The sequence below is a fragment of the Pipistrellus hanaki genome (assembly GCF_964339955.1).
Source record: "Pipistrellus hanaki genome assembly, chromosome: 6".
Taxonomy (NCBI): Eukaryota; Metazoa; Chordata; class Mammalia; order Chiroptera; family Vespertilionidae; genus Pipistrellus; species Pipistrellus hanaki.
Window position 1 is genome coordinate 7,834,620 of NC_140508.1, and position 21,978 is coordinate 7,856,597.

The 21,978-nt window shown below is 42.6% G+C and overlaps 2 protein-coding genes across 7 annotated transcripts in view; one reads left to right on the forward strand and one right to left on the reverse strand.

The window, feature by feature from the left end:
- The window catches only part of RAB22A (RAB22A, member RAS oncogene family), a 54,839-nt gene extending 44,985 nt beyond the window's left edge, over positions 1-9,854 (reverse strand). The window contains exons 1-2 of the mRNA XM_084887277.1: positions 9,550-9,854; positions 8,645-8,724 (exon numbers count right to left, since the gene is read on the reverse strand). Coding sequence (XP_084743403.1) covers positions 8,645-8,724; positions 9,550-9,585 — 116 coding nt within the window. The 5' untranslated portion in view covers positions 9,586-9,854. The remainder of the gene's footprint in view (positions 1-8,644; positions 8,725-9,549) is intronic.
- Positions 9,855-10,005: 151 nt separating this feature from the next.
- Positions 10,006-21,978, forward strand: part of LOC311624261 (serine/threonine-protein phosphatase 4 regulatory subunit 1-like) — an 83,896-nt gene continuing 71,923 nt past the window's right edge. For 4 of the 6 annotated variants that reach the window (XM_084887246.1, XM_084887252.1, XM_084887249.1 and 1 more), the window contains exons 1-2: positions 10,006-10,027; positions 10,167-10,211. In XM_084887246.1, the coding sequence (XP_084743372.1) occupies positions 10,021-10,027; positions 10,167-10,211 (52 nt within the window). In that variant the 5' untranslated portion in view covers positions 10,006-10,020. Of the gene's footprint in view, positions 10,028-10,166; positions 10,212-11,533; positions 11,586-21,978 lie in introns of those variants that run through there. The other 2 variants (XM_084887248.1, XM_084887247.1) reach the window with 2 other exon arrangements.

The following is a 21,978-nucleotide window of genomic DNA, read 5'->3' on the forward strand; positions in this document are numbered from 1 at the left end:
CAGAAATATATAATAAAAGGGCTATCAGTATAGAAACTCAACGTTTTTATGCCAATAAATTGGAAAAAGTCTGTGAAAAAGTCAATTCCTAAAGAAACAAAAACAAAACCCACAATCAAAACCAATACAAGAAATCTGAATGAGTAATCTTAGAGCTATTAAAGAAATTGACTATTTAAACTCTGTTAGATTAAGACATCTCATAGCTCAGATGGCATCACTGATGAATTTTTCTAATTATTTAAGGAAGATATAAGAGCTATTTTATACAGACTCTTCCACAGAAAGAGTTTCCCAACAGGTGTTATAAGGCCAGCATAACCTTGATATCAAATCTGGCATGTACATTACAGAAAGGAATATTTCTATAACAATCTCACTTATATACACAAAAATCTTAAAAAAGTGATAGGAAACTAAAGCCAAAATGATATGTAAAAAGAATACTATCATGATCTCACTGGATTTATTCCATGAAAATTCACAATGTAACATTAGCATGTGTTCAACCCAATAGGTTAGAAAAATCTTTCGATAAAACCATTATTCATGTAAAAAAAATCCCCGCAAATGATAAAAAGACAGACACATATGTAATGTGGTAAGAGGTATGTACAAAAACCCACAAGAAGCATATTTACTAGTATGATCGTGAAAGCTTTCCCTCCTGGAGTAAAATAAAATGAAAATACCCAGTACCACCACTTCTATTCAACATTGCACTGGAGATCATACCTGATTCAATAAAGTAAGAAGTAAAAAGTTTAAGGATAAGAAATAAAGATATTTCACAGCAATACTATTTAGCACATTAACAGCATTAAACTATATTAAAACTTCAAATCCCTTGGAGTAAGCCTAATGAAAGATGTGCAAATACACTACACTGAGAAGCAGAAGAAATACCAAGAGAAAATAATGAAGCATAATCTATGTTCATGCATTAGAACAGTGGTCGGCAAACTCATTAGTCAACAGAGTCAAATATCAGCAGTACAAAGATTGGAATTTCTTTTGAGAGCCAAAATTTTTAAACCTAAACTTCTTCTAACGCCACTTCTTCAAAATAGACTTGCCCAGGCTGTGTATTTTGTGGAAGAGCCACACTCAAAGGGCCAAAGAGCCGCATGTGGCTCATGAGCCACAGTTTGCTGGCATTGGAAGATTCAATATCATAAAGATGTCACTTATTTCCAAACCAATCTAAATTCAATGAATGCCAGTCAAAATTTACAGTGGCATACAGCCAGCATGGCTCAGTGGTTGAGCGTCAACCTATGAACCAGGAGGTCATGGTTCAATTCCCAGTCAGGGCACACGCCTGGGTTGGGGGCTTGATCCCCAGTGTGGGGCTTGCAGAAGGCAACCAATCAATGATTCTCTCTCACCACTGATGTTTCTCTCCCTCTCCCTTCCTTTCTGAAATAAAGAAAAATATATTGTATATTAAAAAATACAGTGGGGATGAGTGGTTGGTATGTGAGTGAAAACAGACCGGATGATTTTTAATGCATATATGGAAATGATACAGGTTAGAAATAGTCAAGACATTTTTGTTTTTAAATCCTCACCTGAGGATATGTTTCCATTGATTTTTAGAGAATGGAAGGGAAGGAGGGAGGGATGGGAGAGGGAAAGAGGAAAGAGAAAGAGAGTTGCTATCCACACCACCCTATTTTGGGCTGTGGATCAAACCTGCAACCCAGATACATGCCCTTGACAGGGAATCAAACCCAAGATCCTCCAGTGCACAAGCTGATGCTTGAATCACCTAGCCACACTGATCAGGGTGAGACATTCTTGAAAAATAACACAAAAGACTTACATTACTGAACATCAGGACTTATTACAAAGATACAGAAATTAAGAAATGATGACAGTGATAGATGTACAAAGATAAAAAGACTAGTAGTCTTTTTATTTTATTTATTTATTTATTTATTTATTTATAGTAGTCTTTTTAAAAGATCACTGACTATCCAAGCCATGGTGGCTCAGGGGTTGAGCTTTGACCTATGAACCAGGAGGTCACTGTTTCTATAGCTCTTTCCCTCTCCCTTCCTCTCTGAAACCAATATATATATCATTAAGGAATAAAAAGTGCATGGGGCCCAGCCTGATGGCAGATTGGAGCATCTTCCAGTACACCAAAAAGATTTTGGGTTCAATTCCTGGTCAAGGCACATACCTAGGTTTTGGATTCTATCCTGGGTTGGGTTACATACAGAAGGCAACTGACTGATGTTTCTCTCTCACATTGATATTTCTCTCTCTCACACACACACAAATCAATACACATATCTTCAGGTGAGAATTTAAAAAAAAATTTAAAGTGTATTGTGGACTTTATAAGATGCAGAAATAAAACATGATAATAATAGCACAAAGGACAAGAAAAGGGAAATGAAAGTACTGTATACTCTTATAAGGCACTTAATGCTACATGCAAAATTGTGTATTACTTAAAAGTAGACTGATAAAGAACTCTATTATACATTCTAGCACAATCACTAAAATAATAAAACAAAGAGGTGGAGCTAATAAGCCAATAGTGAAGACAAAATGGAATCATTAACATGGAGCAAACAAAAATATAGTAAGATGACAGACTTAAACTATAATAAAATATATTAATAGTTAAAATAAACAAAAGTGATGTAAACTAGTACTCTACAACAGAGCTTTCTACAATGAGGACTAAAAGGAAGAGGGTGTGACTTAGGAATGCATACTAAATTTTAACTTAAGTTTCAATAAAGCTATGTGCCAATCCACAACTGTATTGAATAGCGAAGGTCTTCTGACCACTCCAATTAAAAGGCAGAGACTGTCAGATTATATAAAAGCAGGATCCATAATGCTGTCTGTAAGAAACCCACCTTAAATATATTAATATAAATAGGGTAAATGTAAGTGGATGGAAAAGGCACACAACCACTAATCAACAGAGAGCTGAAAAGCCTGTATTAACATGCGGCAAATCAGAATTCAGAACCAGGACAGTTTCTAGGAAATAAGAAAGATATTTATGATGGTGAAAAGCAACAATGCTACATGTATATACACTCAATAATAAGAGCTTCAAAATATATAAACAAAAAATGTATTAAACCAAGAGAGAAACAGGCAAATCCTCAATTAGGGTTGAATTTCAAACACCCCTATTTTTTAATCCTCAATAGAGGAAATGCTTAGAGAGAAGAGGGGCGGGGTGAGAAACATCCATCAATTGCCTTCCCCACACTCCCTGACTGGGGATCAAACCCACAATCCAGGTATGTGCCCTGAATGGAATCCAACCGGCAACTCTTCAGTGGATAGGATGACGCTCAACCAACTCAGCCACTAAACACATCTTTCATTGCAAATGAGAAGGTTTCAGTAAGGCTACAAAAGACACCAACAAATGCCATCAACCAAGATGACTTATTCAACATTAACAGAACACGCTACACAACATCAGCAGAACACATTCTTTTCCAGTACACATGGGACATCACAAAAACCACATTCCAGACCATAAAACAAATATCAAATGTAAAAGGTTTGATTTAAAATATAAACCAATAATTTAAAAATTTCTGGAAAATCCCTGAATTATTGGAAGTTAGAAAACACATTTCTAAAAAACCAACATGTCAAATAAGTCACAAGGAAAATTAATACTTTGAACTAAATTAAAATAAAAACACAACATATAAAAATCTGTGGAATTCACTTAAACCAGACTTACAGGGAAATTTATAGTAGTTCTAAATATACCTTAAAAATTAATATTCTAAATTTCTAACTAAAAAAAAAAGCTAAAAAAAGAACAAATTGAGACAAAGTTAAGTGAAGGAAGGGGGAAAAAACCCCGTCAAAATAAAATAAGAAAATCAATGAAATAGAAATATTAATAAAAGAACTGTTTCTTTGAGAAGAGAATTAAAACTGAACAGATCCTAAAGATATTAAAAGGATAATAAAGGAATATTATAAGCAGCTTTATTCTAATAAATTAAAAATACATAGCAAGACTGGCTCAGTGGTTGAGCTTCAACCTATGAACCAGGAGATCACAATACAACTCCAGTTCAGGGCCCATGCCCTGGTTGTGGGCTCAATCCCCATAGCGGGGCATGCAGGAGGCAGCTGATCAATGATTCTCTCTCATTATTGATGTTTCATCTTTATCTCCATCTCCCTTCCTCTCTGAAACAAATAAAAATATATTTTAAAAACAAACAAACATAGACACAAAGGACCAATTCCTTGAAAGACATAAACTACCAAAGGATACTCAGGAAGAAATAAACAGGCCTATATCTAGTAAGGAAACTGAATCTGTAATTTTCTGACAAAGAAACTCCTTGCCCAGATGGCTTCATTTCTCCTTTAAGGGAGAAATAATACCAATTCTACACAAACTCTCCCAAAAGAGGAGAAGAGAGGGAAACACTTCCCTCTTCTTTCATGATGCCCAGATATACCAAATCTAGAGAAAGATATTACAGAAAACTGCAGATCAACATCCATCATAAACATGGAGGCAAAAATCCTTAGCAAAATTTGAGTAAATCAAGTCCAATAATGTATTAAAATTATAATAATAATCAAGTAACATTTATCCTAGGAACATTACATTGGTTTAATATTTCAGCATTATTTTAATTCACTATTTTAAACTAAAAAAGAAAAAGCATAAAACAATTCAAAAGATGTAATTCAACACAATTCATAATAAAAAAATCTCATTGTTTTAGGGGCAGATAAGAAAATTCACCACCTGATAGTGTGGGTACCTATTAAAAATATGCAGTCTAGCCATCCTACTTACTGATAAAAAACTGAATACTTTTCCCCGACAAGACTGGGAAAAAGGTAAGGCTGACTTTTCCTACCACTCCAAAACAAAGTAGTAGAGGTCCCAGCTAATGGAGTAAGACAAGTAAAAGAAATAAAAGGCATATAGATTGCAAAGGAAGAAGTCAAATCTTTGATAATACTCAACTGGTTTTCCATCCCAGTACACTTGAAGAACACAATATGCTCCCCCCATTAGTGACCGCAATTCATTACCAAGGTGATTTTATTGGGCCAGTCTTACCTAGTACATGTGTATTGTGGGGGGAGGGGCCAAAGCATAGGCATGTATACAACTGAAAAAAAGCCTTGGCTTTGAAAATCTCTGCTAAGGATGCAACCAAAAGCCACAAAATGAATTAGATCATCAAGCAAGAATTTGAAATCAGGGAGGGTCTACCTGGGAATCATATATAAAAAGGGAGGACTCACAGGATGAGGAACCAGAGGAGATGAAGGAAAGTGGCTATAGAGGTAAGAAGAAAAAGGGAGTAGGGTGCAGGGAAGGCAGAAAATTGAGGCATTTCACACCTGAGATCCTCAAGTTCTTCCATCTGGGCCATCTTCCTCATTTACATTCTTGCTAGGCCCCTGTTGGCATTGGAGTTTGCAACTTGTAGAGGAGCTAACAGCAGCTTGAATCTTAACAAATCAACAGGCACTTACCAAGGGGACAAAGACGAGAAAAGCTCCCCCATCCAGGGAGAACTGTGTATGCCAAGTTCATGTGTGGGAAAGGGTATTTATTTGGTGTGTTTGTGTGCACGAGGAGTAGGGAGAAGTGAGCAGGAAGAGCAAGAAGGAAGCAAATGAGATGAGGCTGGGTCTTGCCATGGTCTTGAGCAGGGAAAATCAGACTTGTTTTTAAAGAGGCTCAGACAAAAGCAGTGAGAACTGGCTGAAGTGGGAAGAGCAGGCTGCACCACTGTCCAAACAGGGCAGGATGAGGGCTTCCAGCTGTGGGATGGGGAGGAGAGGGTGACTGGACAGAGGAAGCACATACAGGCTGGGGAAGTAGAATGTGTGGATGGAGAACGGTGTGGTGACAAATGGCATCTGATCATAGTACTACCACCAACCACCAATACTCTCTGTACACTTCCTGTGCACATCCAGCATGTCACCAAATTCTCCCAACCACCCCTGCGGCAGGCATGTCTATCACCTCCCAATCCCCAATAGGGAGGCTCAGTCTGTTGTCCAGAAGTTTTCCCAGCTGGCACAAGGCTGAGGCCCCGATCTAAGTCCAGGAAGGATGGTTCTTCAGGGCCATGCTCTTCCCCCCATTTGGCCCATTAGGGAAGACCATGAATATGGGAGTGAGGGATGAAGGACCCGAGGAGGAGTATCAAGTTCTGCAGGGGACCAGGTCCTAAGGAGAAAGGCTGGAGAAGTTAACTTTGAGTCTAACTACATAGTGGAGCTGAGCTGTGGAAGGGAATGGGAGGACACAACTTGGGGAAGACCACTATGTATGAAATAAGTGGGAGGAGAGGCAGGGGTGACACAGGAAGGGAACTAGGAAAGACAGGGGAGTTTTAATTCTAAGACATCCTGTGATGTGGGAGCCTCCCCAGATCTCCAGGGCCCAGACCCTGCTGCCTCACCAGCCTCCTGGCGACCCCTCCAACATGCCCTCCCCTATGCTACCCACCACTCTCAATACTACCTCGTTACCTTCTGCTGTTCAAAACTATTTCTCCTTAAACTTTCTATTGACGTATAATCCACTCATTTTTTCAATATTTAAATATCAGTATTGCCAAGTGTTCAATACCTTCACTGTTCCACTAAGAAATCAGTCATTCCTTAAGCCTATAAGGTTAGGCCCCTTATACACTGACTCATTCCACACATTTTTGTAGCACAGAAAGTGGTCAAATTAATCACTTCCAGAACACAAGTTTCAGGCTACGTTTCTCCTACTTGTAGGTCAGGCCCATGAATGCAAGAACCAAGTTTATCTACATCAGGAGCTGGTAAACTTTTTCTGAAAAGGGGAAAACAGTACATATTTTCAGCTTTTTGGATCATAGGGTCTTAGTCACGACTATTCAGCTCTGCCACTGAAGACCCAAAGCAATGGAGACAGTATGTGAATAAATGGGTGTGACTGTTTCGATAAAGCTTTATTTACAAAAACAGGAGGTGGGCCAAAGGACCATGGTTTGCTGATCCCAGGTCTCAGTCATCAGCAGCCATTTTAGCATCTGGCCTATAGTAGGCACTTAGTGAACGAATAAAGAAAAAAAAAAAAAAAGCCATTAGTTATGGTAGTTAGACAGGAAAAAGGTTCTCAGGGAATGTGGTTTTAGTGGAATGCGGAGGTGGAATTGAGATAACAGTGGTTTGAGGAGTGAGCAGCAGTTGAGGAAGTAGTAACTTCTCTTTCAAGAGCCCACAATTTGAGCATTAGACTTGGGTACTGGTACTCTCTTCACAGAGCATGTTTGCATGCTATGAGAAAGCAGGGCTGGGGAAGAAAGGGGAGAACTGATGAAGTGGACGACTTCGGGGCTCAGGTGTGTGGGCAGCTGGTCATGAAGGAGGAAGATACTTCCTGAGGCTGAGGAAACAAGGAAAGGTGGAAGGAAATAAGGGGAAAGCCTTGTGCAGTATTCCCTTTTCCTGTGAAATGTGAGCCAGGAGCACATGGTGAGTTGAGGAGTGGGGATTGAGGAGGTTAGGAACCCCACATGCGTCAGACTGGGAGGGCTGCAAACAGAGAGGAGCGGATGCCCAGGACAGGGCTTCGAGCTGCACAACTGCTGGAAACACACCCTTCATTTTTCTCTCCTTTGAGGGAGCTCTTGGCTCCTCCAGAGCTGTGTCTGCAGCTCTGACTAGGTAACAGGTGTGTCACTCATTGAGTCATCAGCACTCCTTGCTATCACTTCCTGTCCTTTCACTGTCCCGTGCAGGTAGCAACAGGCAGGACCTGAGGACAATGAGGTCATGCCACAAACATGCTGTAAACAGTTCTTTTTTTTGGAGGATACTGAAAGGCATTTGAATTTCGGAAAGTTGGTGGCGATTTCATCTCCAGGCTTCCATATATGTATATACATGTAGTAAAACATTTCTCTACCAGGCAGAATAGCCTTTCTCTTTAAATGGAAGAAACCATTTGATTGGGGGTTTGCAGTAAAAATAACCTAACAGCTCTTTAATTTCCCAAGCCTAACATAGTACTAAAACCTATAAAACACAACTCATAAAGTATAAATAGTACGATATTTGAATACCCTGAGGTTTTCTCTAAGTCAAACACCAATCGCTAGTCAATGTCACTTATCCAAAGAACCAGATACCCTAAAAAAAAAAATCTTACATGTCAACATACATTTATCAATTCATTAATACTACCAGAGCAAGAATTCATGGGTAGGGTTTGGGTCCCATTCTACTTGTCAGGAAATATGAAAATCATCTAAATATCTTTGGTTGACATGCCTGAAAAGATAGCATCAGTATCCACACCCATTTCCGCCTGCCATATTTCAAGGTGGAATAGATCCACTGCTGTTGAGATATAGATCATATGTTCTATGCATATGCTAAACTTTAATTCATACTTTCATTTTGAAGTTTCCACTCCTCACTAATCAAAAGATAACTTTCTTTAAACACAGCAATCCTCACTGTATCTTTTCCAAGACCTTCCAGAGATGATGAAACCAACGTCGCTGAGTCTGCTAGCATGTACAATGGAGAGGCCTGTCCCTGGAGCACACTCTTTATTTGAAAGGACTTTCGACACACGTGGTGAGATGTTAATTCAATAAACTTCATCTCTTACCCTATAGTTGGGTTGATGTTCGGGTCAAAACTGTCTTCCACGAACCGCCATACAATACTTGATTTACCCACACCTGTGTCCTGAAAGAGAATGCGATGAGTGAGTATGGTTCATCTGCTTGCAAACCTGAAAACTACCTTGTGTTGAAAGTTCAGGATTTCAGGAAACTCATCTTGGATAAATTTTAGAAGTTAAGCGACACAAAGGGGGGTGGGGGTGTGTGTTCAATAAAGATTCAGTGGGAGTAATGAGAGGGGTTTTGCAGTTTTTAAGACTTTGCGACCTTTCGAAAGACCCAAAGTTTCTGCTTCTTGTGAACAGCGACAAACTCACTTGCTTTTTAATTGTAGAAAGTAAAGGGGCAACTCTTGCATTACTTTTGGGTCATCCTGGACGGCGAGGGGAAAGGCTGGTTTGGGGAACGCTTTGGTGGAGCGCAGGAGGGCAACCGCGCGCCTGCCAGTGGCCCCGCCAACCCTACGGGACAGGAAGCGGTCCTGACTTGAAGGTCCCGCAGCAAAGTGAGTGTGAGAAGTGTCAGGGCCAGTCCACAAGTTCAAACACACCGAGCGGACAGGGAAGGCTGCTCATGCTGCTGGTAGGACCCAAGGAGCGGCTGCTGTTTGACTTTAGGGGACTTGGCCAACTTTAGTACCTGAGTAGGAAACTATTTGACAAGGGGGGACAGGGAGGGCTCTCCGCCCTTTGGGGGCGGGAAGAGACCTCGGGCTCCTGCAGGGACTGGAGGGTCCCTCCTGCCGGCAGGAGGGGTGCAGGGAGGGTCCCGGGCTGGAGGGCGGTGTCCCGCGCGGAGGCTGAAGGCAGGGCGGGCAGGACGCGGGCACGCCCGGTCCCCGGCCCGCCCGGCCTCCCGCGGCCCTCCCGGCCGGCCCGCCGCCACTCACCCCCAGCAGACACACTTTGAGCTCTCTCAGCGCCATGGCCCCGGAGCCGGGGCGCGGGCCCGCCGCCGCCCTAAGTTGAGGAGGGACAGGCCGGGGCCCGCAAGAGCATTCCCCTGCGCCGCCGCCGCCGCTCGGCCCAGCCCCGGCCGCCGGGCGTGCTGACGCGGCGGCCGCCCGTTCGCCGGCTCTCGACCCCGGTCCGTCCGCCGCCAGCCGCGCGAAACTCGCTTCAGCAGCCGGGACGGTGCCTAGGCCTCCCGGGCGCCGCCGCCGCCGCCATCTTGGGACGCCGGCCGGGTCACCTGACCTCCCCGCCCACCTCGGCAGCCACCTTAACCGCGAGGGCGGGGCCGTCCGGCGCCGCTAGGCTCGTGGGAGGTGCGGGCCGGGGGCGTGGCCGGGGATAGTGGGCGTGGCCGGGAGAGCTGGCCCCGCCCCCGCCGCGGACCACGCCTCCAAGCCCATCCCAAGATGGCGGGTAAGTGGGGTCGAGCTGTGGGGGTGTCCGGGCGACCCCTTCCTCCTCAGCGGCGCCCGCCCGGCGGGGCCCGGGACCCTGCCCGCCGCGGAGCCCGCAGGGGCAGCTCCCTCGTAACTCCGTGTCTCTTGGCTTCCAGAGATCCCCCTGTACTTTGTGGACTTGCAGGATGACTTAGACGACTGTAAGTAACAGTTGGGGCGCCCCCGCCCTGGCCACGTCTCTCAGAGTTCGGGGCGCACAGGACGGACCCTTTTGGTTGGGACCCTAGGAGCTGGACCCCCCCCCCCCCCCCCACTGTCTTGACCCGCTGGTGGCGGCCCCTCCTCACGGGGCGGGGCGGCCGAGGATGGGGAGCCTTCCCCTCCCGGGTAAGAGTTTGGTTGTTGGGCAACTTCTAACTTCCTGTCACTTTCTCCTCCTCCTCCATCTCCTGGGGCAGCTGCCGCGGCAGGAGGGGCTCCCCAGGGTCCCCACGTCCTCTTGGGGACTTCTCAGAGTGCCTGGGAGTTGGGGGCGGGGATCCCGCTCTCAGCGTGGGATTTCTTAGGGGTCCTGGGCACCAGCCCCGCTCTGTTGATCACTGGCGCCGACGTTTGTTTGGGGTGCGTCTCCTTCTCCTGCCCCTATCTGTCACCTCATTTCCTTTCGCATCCCTGTGAGGACTGATGGCTGGGGGAGAGATCATCCTGGACGTGCAAGTTCACCTTGGTGGCGAAGGAAGCTCCCCTTTCCATTCATCAAACGGTTCTTGAGCACAGACTTGTTCTGGGCCTACACAGGTGAACTCGGGTCAGGCAGCTCCCTGTCCAGGGGGAGAGCACGCTGGTAAACATCAAGTTCACTAATTCCGGCCTGTGAAGGGGGCCTGTGCCAATCATCCAAACAGCTAACTTTAATGGAAGTCACCCTCTGCTCTTCCCTTTTCCATCTCCAAAGCGTTGGTGTTTAAAGATTAGGAGCATGGCTTCTGGAGTCAGATGGTTAGAGGGTGAAATCCTGTTCCACTCCGAGCCTCAGTGGCCTCATCTATAAAATGAGCATATTAGTGATCCAAAAAGGCTTTTTTGTAAAGGTTAAATTAATAAAAAGGCTTACTGTGAAGCCTTGTAAGTAACCCTTGGTAAATATCAGCTGCCATTACTATAGTTGTTAATATTATTTTTAATATTGTTAATATTAGTTTTAATATTGTTAATATTATTTTTAATAATTTCTTGTTGTTGAAAGTATTACTTATGTCCCTTTTTTCCCCATTTGCCCGCTCCAGCCTACCCTGCCCCCACCTCAGACCATCACCACCCCATTGTCTTGTCCATGGGCCATGTATATATTCACACAAAGTCCTTGGTTGATTGCCTCCCACCCTCCCCTGCCTTCCCTCTGAGAGATTTCACACTCTGTTCCATGCTTCCATGTCTCTGGATCCACTCCGCTCATCAGTTTATTTTGTTACTTAGATTCCACATGAGGGAGGTCATGTGATACTTGCCTTTCTCTGACTGCCTTATTTCACTCAGCATGATACTCTCCAGGACCCTCCATGCTGTCTCAAAGGGTAAGAGATTCTTCTTTGTTACTGCTGCACAGTATTCCATGGTATAGGGGTACCAGAGGTTTTTATTCACTCATCTACTGATGGGCACTTGGGCTGTTTCCAGAAGTTAGCTATTGTAAATTGTGCTGCTATGAACATAGGGGTGCATACCTTCTTTCTGATTGGTGCTTGATTTCTTTGTATGCTCTTGCCTCCTTTGTCAAATATTATTAATTGAGTATAATGGCTTGGGTTGATTTATGGTTTCTGTTGCTCTATATGCTTGTTCTTGTGCCAGTACCAGGCTGTTTTGATTACGATGGCTTTGTAGTATACTTGGAAATCTGGTATTGTAATTCCTCCAACTTTGTTCTTCATTCTCAAGATTGCTGCAGCTATTCAGGGTCTTTTGGTTCCATATAAATTTTTGCAGTATTTGTTCTAGATCTGTGAAATATGCTTTTGGTATTTTAATAGGGATTGCATTGAATCGTAGATTACCTTGGATAGTATGGACATTTTAATGATGGAGATTCTACGAATCCATGAACATGGTATATTCTTCTACTTGTTTATATCTTCTGTCTCTTTTTTCAATGTCCTGTGGTTTTCCAAGTACAGGTCTTTTGCCTGCTTGGCTAACTTTATTCCTAAGTATTTTAATTTTTTGTTTCAATGGTAAATGGGATTGCTTATTTAGTTTCTCTTTCTGAGAATTCATTATTGATATTTTAAAAAGTATTCGATTATTAGGTGTTGATTTTGTATCCTGCTACATTTCCAAATCCATTTATTAAATCTAGTTGGAGTCTTTAGGGTTTTTTATGTACAATATCATGCCATCTACAAATAATGAGACTTTTATTTTCTCCTTTCCAATTTGGATGCCTTTTATTTTTTTGTTTTGTCTGATCTCCGTGGCTAGGACTTCCAGTGCTATGTTGAATAAAAGTGTAAGTGCCCATAAGCAGATGAGTGAATTAAAAAACTGTGGTACATCTACACAATGGAATTCTACACTGTGGTTAAAAAGAAGGAATTCTTACCATTTGCAACAGCATGGATGGAACTGGAGAGCATTATGCTAAGTGAAATAAGCGAGTCAGAGAAAGATAAATATCACATGATCTTACTCATTTGTGGAATATAATGGACAACATAAACTGAACAAGAACAGATTCAGAGATAGAGAAGCATCGATCAGATCATCAAACCTCAGAGGGAAGATAGGGGAGGGCGGTGGTAAGAAAGAAAGATCAACCAAAGGACTTCTTATATGCATGCATATAAGCCTAACCAATGGACACAGACACTAGGGAGGTGAGGGCATGAATGGGGATGAGGGTGGGGAAGGGCAATGGGGGACAAGAATACATATGTAATACCTTAATTTAAAAAATGGTGAAAGCAGATATATCTGTCTTATTCCTGTTCTTAGTTTTTACCCATTGAGTCTGATGTTGGCTGTAGGTTTGTCATATATGGCCTTTATTATGTTGAGATATGCTCCCTCTATTCCCAGTTTGCTGAGAATTTTTATCAAAAATGGGTGTTAGATTTTGTCAAGTGCTTTCTCTGCATTTATTGATATAATCATGTGATTTTTGTCTTTCATTTTGCTTATGTGATGTATCATGTTTATTGATTTGTGAATGCTGTAGTGGTCTTGCATCCCTGGAATAAATCCCACTTGGTCATGGTGTATGATCTTTGTAATATATTGCTGGATGAGATTTCCTAATGTTTTGTTGAGGATTTTAGCATCTATGTTCATCAGAGATATTGGCCTGTAATTTTATATCTTTGTGGTGTCTTTATATGATTTTGGAATTAGGGTAATGCTGGCCTCCACGTTTCCTAATAATAGGAATTGGTGTTTATAGTTTAAATTGTTTAGGCAAGTGGATGGGAATTTTTTTTTTTTAATGGATTAGTATCTTTTTTTAAATTTAATAAATCTTTATTGTTTAGATTATTACAATTGTTTCTCCTTCTCTCCCCCCCTCCCCCCGTAGCTCCCCTCCACCAGTTCCCACCCCACCCTGTGCCTTACCTCCCCTCCAACTATCCTCATCCATAGGTGTATAATTTTCAGTCTCTTCCTGCACCCCCCACTCCCTTTTCCTCCTGAGAATTATCAGTCCACTCTCTTTCTATGACCCTGATTCTATTATACTCACCAGTTTATTCTGTTCATCAGATTTTTAATTCACTTTATTTTTAGATTCACTTATTGATAGATATGTATTTGTTCATAATTTTTATCTTTACTTTTTTCTTCTTCTTCCTCTTCTTAAAGAATATCTTTCAGCATTTCATATAATATTGGTTAGGCGGTGATGAACTCCTTTAGCTTTTTCTTATCTGTGAAGCTCTTTATCTGCCCTTCAATTCCGAATGATAGCTTTTCTGGGTAAAGTAATCTTGGTTGTAGGTTCTTGTTACTCATCACTTTGAATATTTCTTGCCACTCTCATCTGGTCTGCATAGTTTCTGTTGAGAAATCAGCTGACAATCATGGGTGCTCCCTTGTAGGTAATTAACTTTTTCTATTGCTGCTTTTAAGATTCTCTTTTTGTTTTTTGCTCTTGGCATTTTAATTATGATGTGGCTTGATGTGGTCCTCAGGATTCCTTTTGTTTGGGGTTCTGTGGGCTTCCTGAACTTGTAAGTCTATTTCTTTCAGCAAGTGGGGGAAGTTTTCAGTCATTATTTCTTCAAAAAGGTTTTCAGTATCTTGCTCTCTCTCTTCTTTTGGCACCCCCATAATTCTGATGTTGGTATGCTTGAAGTTGTCTCAGAGGCTTCTTATACTAACTTCAAATTTTTGGAATCTTTTTTTGTTTTGTTTTTCTGGTTGAGTGTTTTTTTGCTTCTTTGTATTTCAAATCTTTGACTTGACTATCACGTTCCTCTAATCTGCTGTTGGGTCTCTGTATAATATTTTTATTTCAGTCAGTGTATGTTTAATTTCTAGTTGGTCCTTTTCATATCCTTGAGGGTATCGCTAAATTTATTGGTCTTTTCTAGGAAATTCTTTTTTTTTGTTGTTGTTGTTTTTTAAATATATTTTTATTGATTTTACACAGAGAGGAATTTGAGAGGGATAGAGAGTTAGAAACCTCGATAAGAGAGATACATTGCCCGCAACCAGGTACATGCCCTTGACCGGAATCGAACCTGGGACCTTTCAGTCTGCAGGCCGACGCTCTATCCACTGAGCCAAACCGGTTTCAGCTCTAGGAAATTCTTGAGTAATCTTATAACCGTGGTTTTAAACTCTATATCCAGTCGTTTGTTTCCCTCCATTTCTTTTGTTTGTGATCTGTTTCTTTGTCTCTGCATTTTTACTGCTTCCCTGAGTTGGTAGGGTAGCTTTGTGTACTAGGTGTCCTATATGTCACTGTGGGCTGGCTTCCCCAGTTACCAGAGGTGGATACTCTTGGTGCACCCCTTTGTGGACTATGTGTACAGCCTTGTTGTAGTTAAGTCTTGATTTTTGTTGTTATCACTGGAGGAATTTGACCTCTAGGCCAGGTGGCTGTGAGGATCAGCTGTGTCTATGCCTAGAGAACTTCTGTGCTGGAGACACCCTTCTGAGACAAGACTTGCAAATTTGCAAAAGGCTCCTTGCTCAGCTTGGATGGGGCAGAATCTCAGGGCTGAGCAGACAGTCTTGGCTTCATGTGGCCCCTGGGTCTCAGTGTCCTGTGGTAATTGCTGCAAGCATCTCTGAGAGAAAGCTGTCTCTGAGTTTCGCCCACCGCCAGACAGTCCAGTTTCTCCACCAATGAATCTGAATTCCCAAATTCTTGCCCAAAACTCGAATTCAACACAGTAGGGAGCTTCTAGGTCCCTCCAGCTCGAGAAAGCCAGCAGCACAGTCAGCAGTCAGTCCTTTCTGTGCGCACTTGTGCGCACACCTCCAAGCCTCTGCCTTTCTCAGCTCCCCTGAGTTTCTGCCTGACAGGCCAGATTCTCCCCGTAAGAGCCTGGGTCCCCAGGAGCTTGTCCGGAACTGGGGTTCAGTGCAGTCAGAACTGGGGTTCAGTGCAGTGAGGAGCTTCTAACTCCCTCCTGCTAGGGAAAACCAGCGGCAACCTCAACAGTCAGCCCTCTCTGCACTCACTTGTGTGCACATGCCTCCAGACCCCTACCCTCCAAGGCTCCCCCGAGTCTCCATGTGCCTTTCTACCTGACTGTCCAGACTCTCCCAGTATTAGCCTGGGTCCACAGGGTCTCGCCTGGGACGGGTTCAGTACAGTCGGAACTGGGGTTCGGTGCAGTCGGGAGCTTCCTTTTCCTTTCCGCCAGACAAAGCCAGCCAGGCACTCAGCTGCCCTTGCTCTCCGCATGTGTGTCTCTGTACCTCAGCCCTTTGCAGCTCCTCTGATTCTCCGTGAGCTTTTCTCTTTCCTTCTAGTTGAAGAATTTCCACTCAGCCAGCTTTCCTGTGGTTCTGGATGATGTCCATTCTGTCTTTTAGTTGTAGTTTTGAAATTGTTGTGCGAGGCAGCAGATTAGGTGTTTACTTATGCCGCCATCTTGGTTTCTCCAGGAGGCAGTTTTTGAAAAGTAGAATAGTACTCAAAGGAGCACTGAAAGTGATGGTTAGGAGCACAACTTTGGAGTCAAATGGCCAGAAAGTGATCACTAATATGCCCATTTTATAGATGGTCATATTAGTGATCCATAAAGGCTTTTGTGAAGGTTAAATTAATAAAAAGTTTAGTATGAAGCCTTGTAAGTAAGTATACTTGGTAAATATTAGTTGCCCTTATTACTGCCATTACTATGGTGGTTTATATCATTTAACACTGTTGACCGAGTGAGGCACAGTGTAGGCACTGGGTTTACTGGGCTGAATGTTTCAGTGGATGGGCATCCTTGAATGGAAGGAATGTAGCATTTCTATTGATAAACCACAGTGAGCTACTATTGTGAAGGTACCTCTTACTCAGATGTGATATTCGTTCTGGCTGGAAAAGTGGATTTCTGGCTGTTTAGTTATCTACCAAACCACCCCAAAACATGGTGGCTTAAACCAACAGCATTTTATTATTTCTTACAGTTCAGGGTGTTGCCCGGGTGAGATCTGAGGAGGTATAAAGGTTCAAATTGGCTTCACTGCCATGGCTGTGGGCCAGAGGTTTGCTGGGACTGTTGCCCAGGTCCTCAGTCCTCCAGTGCCTTTTCCACTTAGCTGGGTGAGCTTCTCAAAGCATGGTGGCTGCAGGCAATTGGCGCTCTTTCCTGGCGGCTAGCTTTCTTCAGTCTTTTTTGTATACAATAGCCATATAAAAAGTAAGTCAGAGATTATATAGGAAAAATTATTATGATTTTACTTTGGTCCTATTTCAACAAATTTTGGGTTTTAGAGACATGTATTAAAAATTACCTTAAATACTCTTTAGCAAGCAGCTGAAGATTTGCCCCAGTTAGGAAGGGAACTACCATTATGGCTCTGAACATACCCTGGCCTTGAGTAGGGTAATTCTGGGAGCCTCCTGGGGCTTCCTATTTGAGCAGGAGTTTGGGTTGTGGGATGCTGTACCTTATGACCTAACAATGTACAATAATTGCTTTAATAGCCATAAAATGCGAGCCTGACCCTCTCTCCCCCAATAATTTATGCTGCCCTGGGTCCCACTTTACACTTTATTGTTTTGGTATTTGGGAGACATTATGCTGCCATGGTTGACAGCAGGAATCCTGAGGCCCTGTGACCCACTTCCTTCCCTTAGCTGCGTCAGCTTGGGCAGATCACTCACTTTGTTGAGTTTCTTCATCTGGAAAATAACATGAGAATAGGGATATGACTCATAGGACTGATGTGAGGATTAGATGAGATAGTACACATAAAACATTTCAGCCCAGTGCCTGGCATAATGAGTATTATATTCAGTGATGTTATTATTATTTTAATAATCATTTTTGCTAGACTTCCATATACGATTTTCTGGTTCAGAGTGAACAGCTGGTACTCAGTGAGGTAGGTGATGATGAAACTGAGAGTCAGAGAGCTTAAGTAACTTATCCCATGTGGCACAATACATACATGATAGAACTAGCCATCAGTCTCTGTCCTGACTCTTGTTCATCTTATTCCATCACCCAGACCTCACAAATAGTGTTAACCTGATGGCAGGGGCATGGGTGTTGGTTTGGGTTATTATATGCCTCTTGTCATCCTTGGGCATGTTTATCTAAATGATGCAATAACCATTCCATTTTGGCCACATGTGGCTTTGGGCAGGGATACAGATCATCCTTTTTATAACCCAATGTTCTGCATGATCTAGGTGTTCAATTAGTGTTGTTACCGGTGACAGTAACAGATTAGAAGGCTTGTCTGATTTACTTTGTGATTCTTGATTAAATTTGGGTAACTTAAAAAAGAAGCCATAATGAATGGATGCCTTGTTCCTTTAAATCATTCTGAGTCTTCGGGCCATTGCAACATAGAAAAGATTTAATTTTAGAGAATTAGGTTGCTGAAGCAATCTAACTTCCTTCTCTTGAGAGTAGTGTGTATGGATGGCCTGGTGTATTGGTCCCGCTGGTGGTGTGCATATGGAAAGTGGAGCTGTGTGAACCCGTGCCTACGAGGCGTACGGGCGTGTGAATGTCTGGGTGTGCTCACAATCATGTGGAGGCTGACGAAGAATTACTCTTGGTAAGGTTTACTTGGCCAGTTAGAATTTAGTATATGCCAGTAGTAGGTGAAAAAAAATTGAGGGGAACCCATTATAGATATAAAGAAACCTAGCAACAAAATATAGTTTGTGGTTAAATTTGGATCCCTTGTTGAACAAACCAGTTATAAAAAGATGTTATTGAGACAGTTGGGGAGAACTGAATTTGGACTGGGTATTAGATTATGTTAAGAATTATTATTAATTTTGTTGGATATAATAGTGGTGTCACAGATTTGTTCAAAGGAGAAGGGTCATATCAAACAGAAACAAATATTTATGGATGAAATGATTAGATGTGTGAGGTCTGTTTTCAAATACTGCAACAAACAAAAAACAAGCAAAGAGTTGGGAAGAAGGATAATGGGAAAAATAGTAGAATATCGATACTCAAGCTGATTGTTGGGTATAAGGGGGTTTATTATACTGTTTTATTTTTGCATACATTTGAAAGTTTCCATAATATAAGGTTTTTAAAAATTTTTCCATAATACAAAGTTTTAAAATCTGCACAGAGAGTTGGAAACCTAGATTGCAATTCTGAAATTGGCTGCAATTATTATTGGATGCATTCAGCTTCAAAAGACAGACTTATAGAATATGTTAGTATTAGGGGAACACTGTATTTCTTTTCAAATGTTTAGTTTTTAAGAGCTCCCTGTGAAAAAAGTTGGAAGTAGGTGTGAACAAATGATATTGGACCTTTTGGTGAGAAAAGTCAGAGGAATAAAGATAGACTCTTTCAATCTTAGTGCTGGAAGGAGCAGTATATGTTCGAGCTGGAATAAAAGACATCTTCTAGAGCAAAAAGAGTTGCATTGCAGCTGCCCACTTTGTTCCAGGTTATGAGTAAGTTCTGCTTAAGGACCACAATCAAGCTGCGTGCCCCCAAAGCAGAGAAACTATACTAATTTGAGCCTAAAATCAAACCACTGAACTTTTTTTCTCCTGTAAACTTGAATCAAGATAGTTAATTAAAAAAAGAAAGAAAGAAAGAAAGAAAGACCTCCCATTAAGTGAAATAGTTTGAACAGGAACAGGAACTTGAATATGTTAATCTTGGGAAAGAGAACAAAATCTAGACATCAAACTATTAATATTTTCTAAATCAAAGATGGGCAAACTTTTTTTTTTCTTTTCTTTTTTTCTGTAAAGATTGAGATAGTAAATATTTTAGGCTTTTTGAGCCAGAAGTTCTTATGTGACAGCCTGGAGGTACCCACTGACAGAACATAAACAAATGGGCATGGCTGTTTCCTAATAAAACTTTATTTACAAACATAAGCCGTGGGCTGGATTTGGCCCACAGGGTGTAGTTTGCCAACCCCTGTTTTAAATCAAGCTGATTTCATTCTATCAGAGCCCATAAGTCTGTCAATTAGCTGAGCCAACCTAATCGGCTGTCTTTCCTACCAGATTTAGTTTGCAGAGCTGAGCTTTTTGCTATCGCAACCTCTGCTTTGTTGAGTAACCTTTGACCAGTTGCTCAGATTTCGCGTCTCATTTTTTCTGTTGCTGTGCTGAGAATAAAAACATTACTTGTTTTCTCCCAGCAGGATAAGGGTGGCAAGGAACAAAAGAGTCAGAGCAGTGGAAGCAGAATCAGCTTTTGCTTCCCTTCTGAGAAATCGCAATGCATTTCACTTTTGTTGTCTGCATTTTCCATTTCCTGTGAGGCAAACAGATGATCAGATTCCCTGAACTGATCTCTGTTTAAAAAGAATTTAAATGGCTTTCTACATCACAAATTAAGATATTTTAAACAGAAAATCTGCAACAAAACCCAGCTAGTGAAAGAGAAAGTGGTTTTGACCTTTAAAACACACTTAGTCTTAACCCTGGTGGGGGGAAAAAAAGAGATGAGGGCAGGTGGTTGCTTTCCATGTGGGAAGTGAGTCATCCATGTAACAAATGTTTCTCCATGTCCTCCAAGGTGCCAGCCTGTGGAGGGCACTGGGGGTAGAAGTAGGAAGCAGCCTTGGGTTCCACCTTAGAGTTGCTCTTTCCTGGAGGGGAGGTGCCTGTGCAGAGATAATGCAGCGCCAGTCTATCAGGAGAGAGACAGAGAGTTGGGCGTTAAGAAAATAGTGACTCCATCTGCCTGGAGTAGGAAGGGGGTGCCTTTTGAGTGGGTGATGGACATTTCAGACAGAGAGAGGTAGAGTCACAGTGAGAAGGTCAGGCACTGGGGAACAAGGGGTGTCTCCGAAGGGAAGAATGGGATGAGACTGGGAGGAGGGGTAGAGGGCGTACAGGGAAGAATGCCTGATCAGCCACAAGGCTTAGATTTGACCTGAGAGGCAGTAGGGCATCCAGGGATGTTTTGCTGGGATTTCTGTTCTAGGAAGTAATCCAGGCAGTGGTACAAAACCTACCACTGCTCTTGGGAGCTGACAGCCTGACAGGGGGTGCAGCTTTTCAAGAATCAGTGGCTGGAGGGGCTGGAAGGGTTGAGGTCAGTTGCTTTTCTTCCTGGGTAGAAGAGCCCAGAACACATGTGCATTATTTCTATCTACTCTGAAAATGTTAGAAAAGAAAAGAAGGATTTGAACGGCCCAACAATTCCATTCCCGGTTATATCTCCAACAATACATGACATACGCTCTCAAAAAGATATGGTTATGGGAGCACTATTCTTAATAGTCAAAGGCTAAAACCCACCCAAATGTCCATCGTGAGTACAATGGGTTATAAATTGTGGTTGTGTTTACACAGTGGAAAACTAGGCAGTTGTAAGAACGAGTGATCTACAACTGTAGGTGAGAATGTGGATGAAATTCACCAACATAACCATGAGTGAAAGAAACCAGACAGAGAAGGGTACAAACTACATGATTTTGTGGATACAAAGGACAAGACAAGCAAAGCTAATCTAGTTGGTAAAGAGACAGAAGAGTGGTCATTCCCGAGGTGAAGTGGGTGGAGGGAGCATGAGGGGTTTTAGAAAATGCTGCTAGCAGTTTTCTTGAACTGAATGCTGGTTACTCGATGTGTTTAGTTTGTGAAAATTCATTATTTATACTATTTTCTGTATGAATGTTAAACTTCACACCCACGCCCCCCCCCCCCCCCCCCCATATTGATTTTTAAAATCAAGGCATGGGAGAGCATGACTGAACTGTGGGGAAGGAGTTAGTGAAAAGGGAAAGATGGCAGAGAGCAGAAAGGAGGCGGATGAGTGCGGAGTGTGGGGTGTAGCACAGGAGTGGGACTTGCTGCTTTCCAGGAGGATGAAGGCCACCTTCCCGGCAGTTTGGTGAAGGGGTCAGTAGAGAGGTGACTTCATGCTGGTCAGCATTACTTGATAGTTTTAAATATATTGAACAGTCTGAAGGTAGAGACCCACATGCACATATAGGTTGTTTTCTTTTATAACCGTTTTTTCTTTTCTAGTCTGTCTCAAGGCAGCCTAGAGAATTGCTGCATTTTTAAGTAATACTAGTGGACAGGTGCATGAAATTCATGTGGGGGAGAGGATGCGGGGGTAGATTGTCCCTCAGCCTAGCCTGCACTCTCTTCAATCTGGAATCCCTCTCACAATCTGGGACCACTGGCTCCTAACTGCTCATCTGCCTGCCTGCCTGATCACCCCTAACCACTCTGCGTGCTGGCCTGCTTGTCCCCACTACCCCCCTAGCCAGCCTCCTCACCCCCAAATGCCCCCACCCCCACTAGCCTGCTCATCCCCAACTGCCCCCCCCGCCAGCCTGATCGCCCCC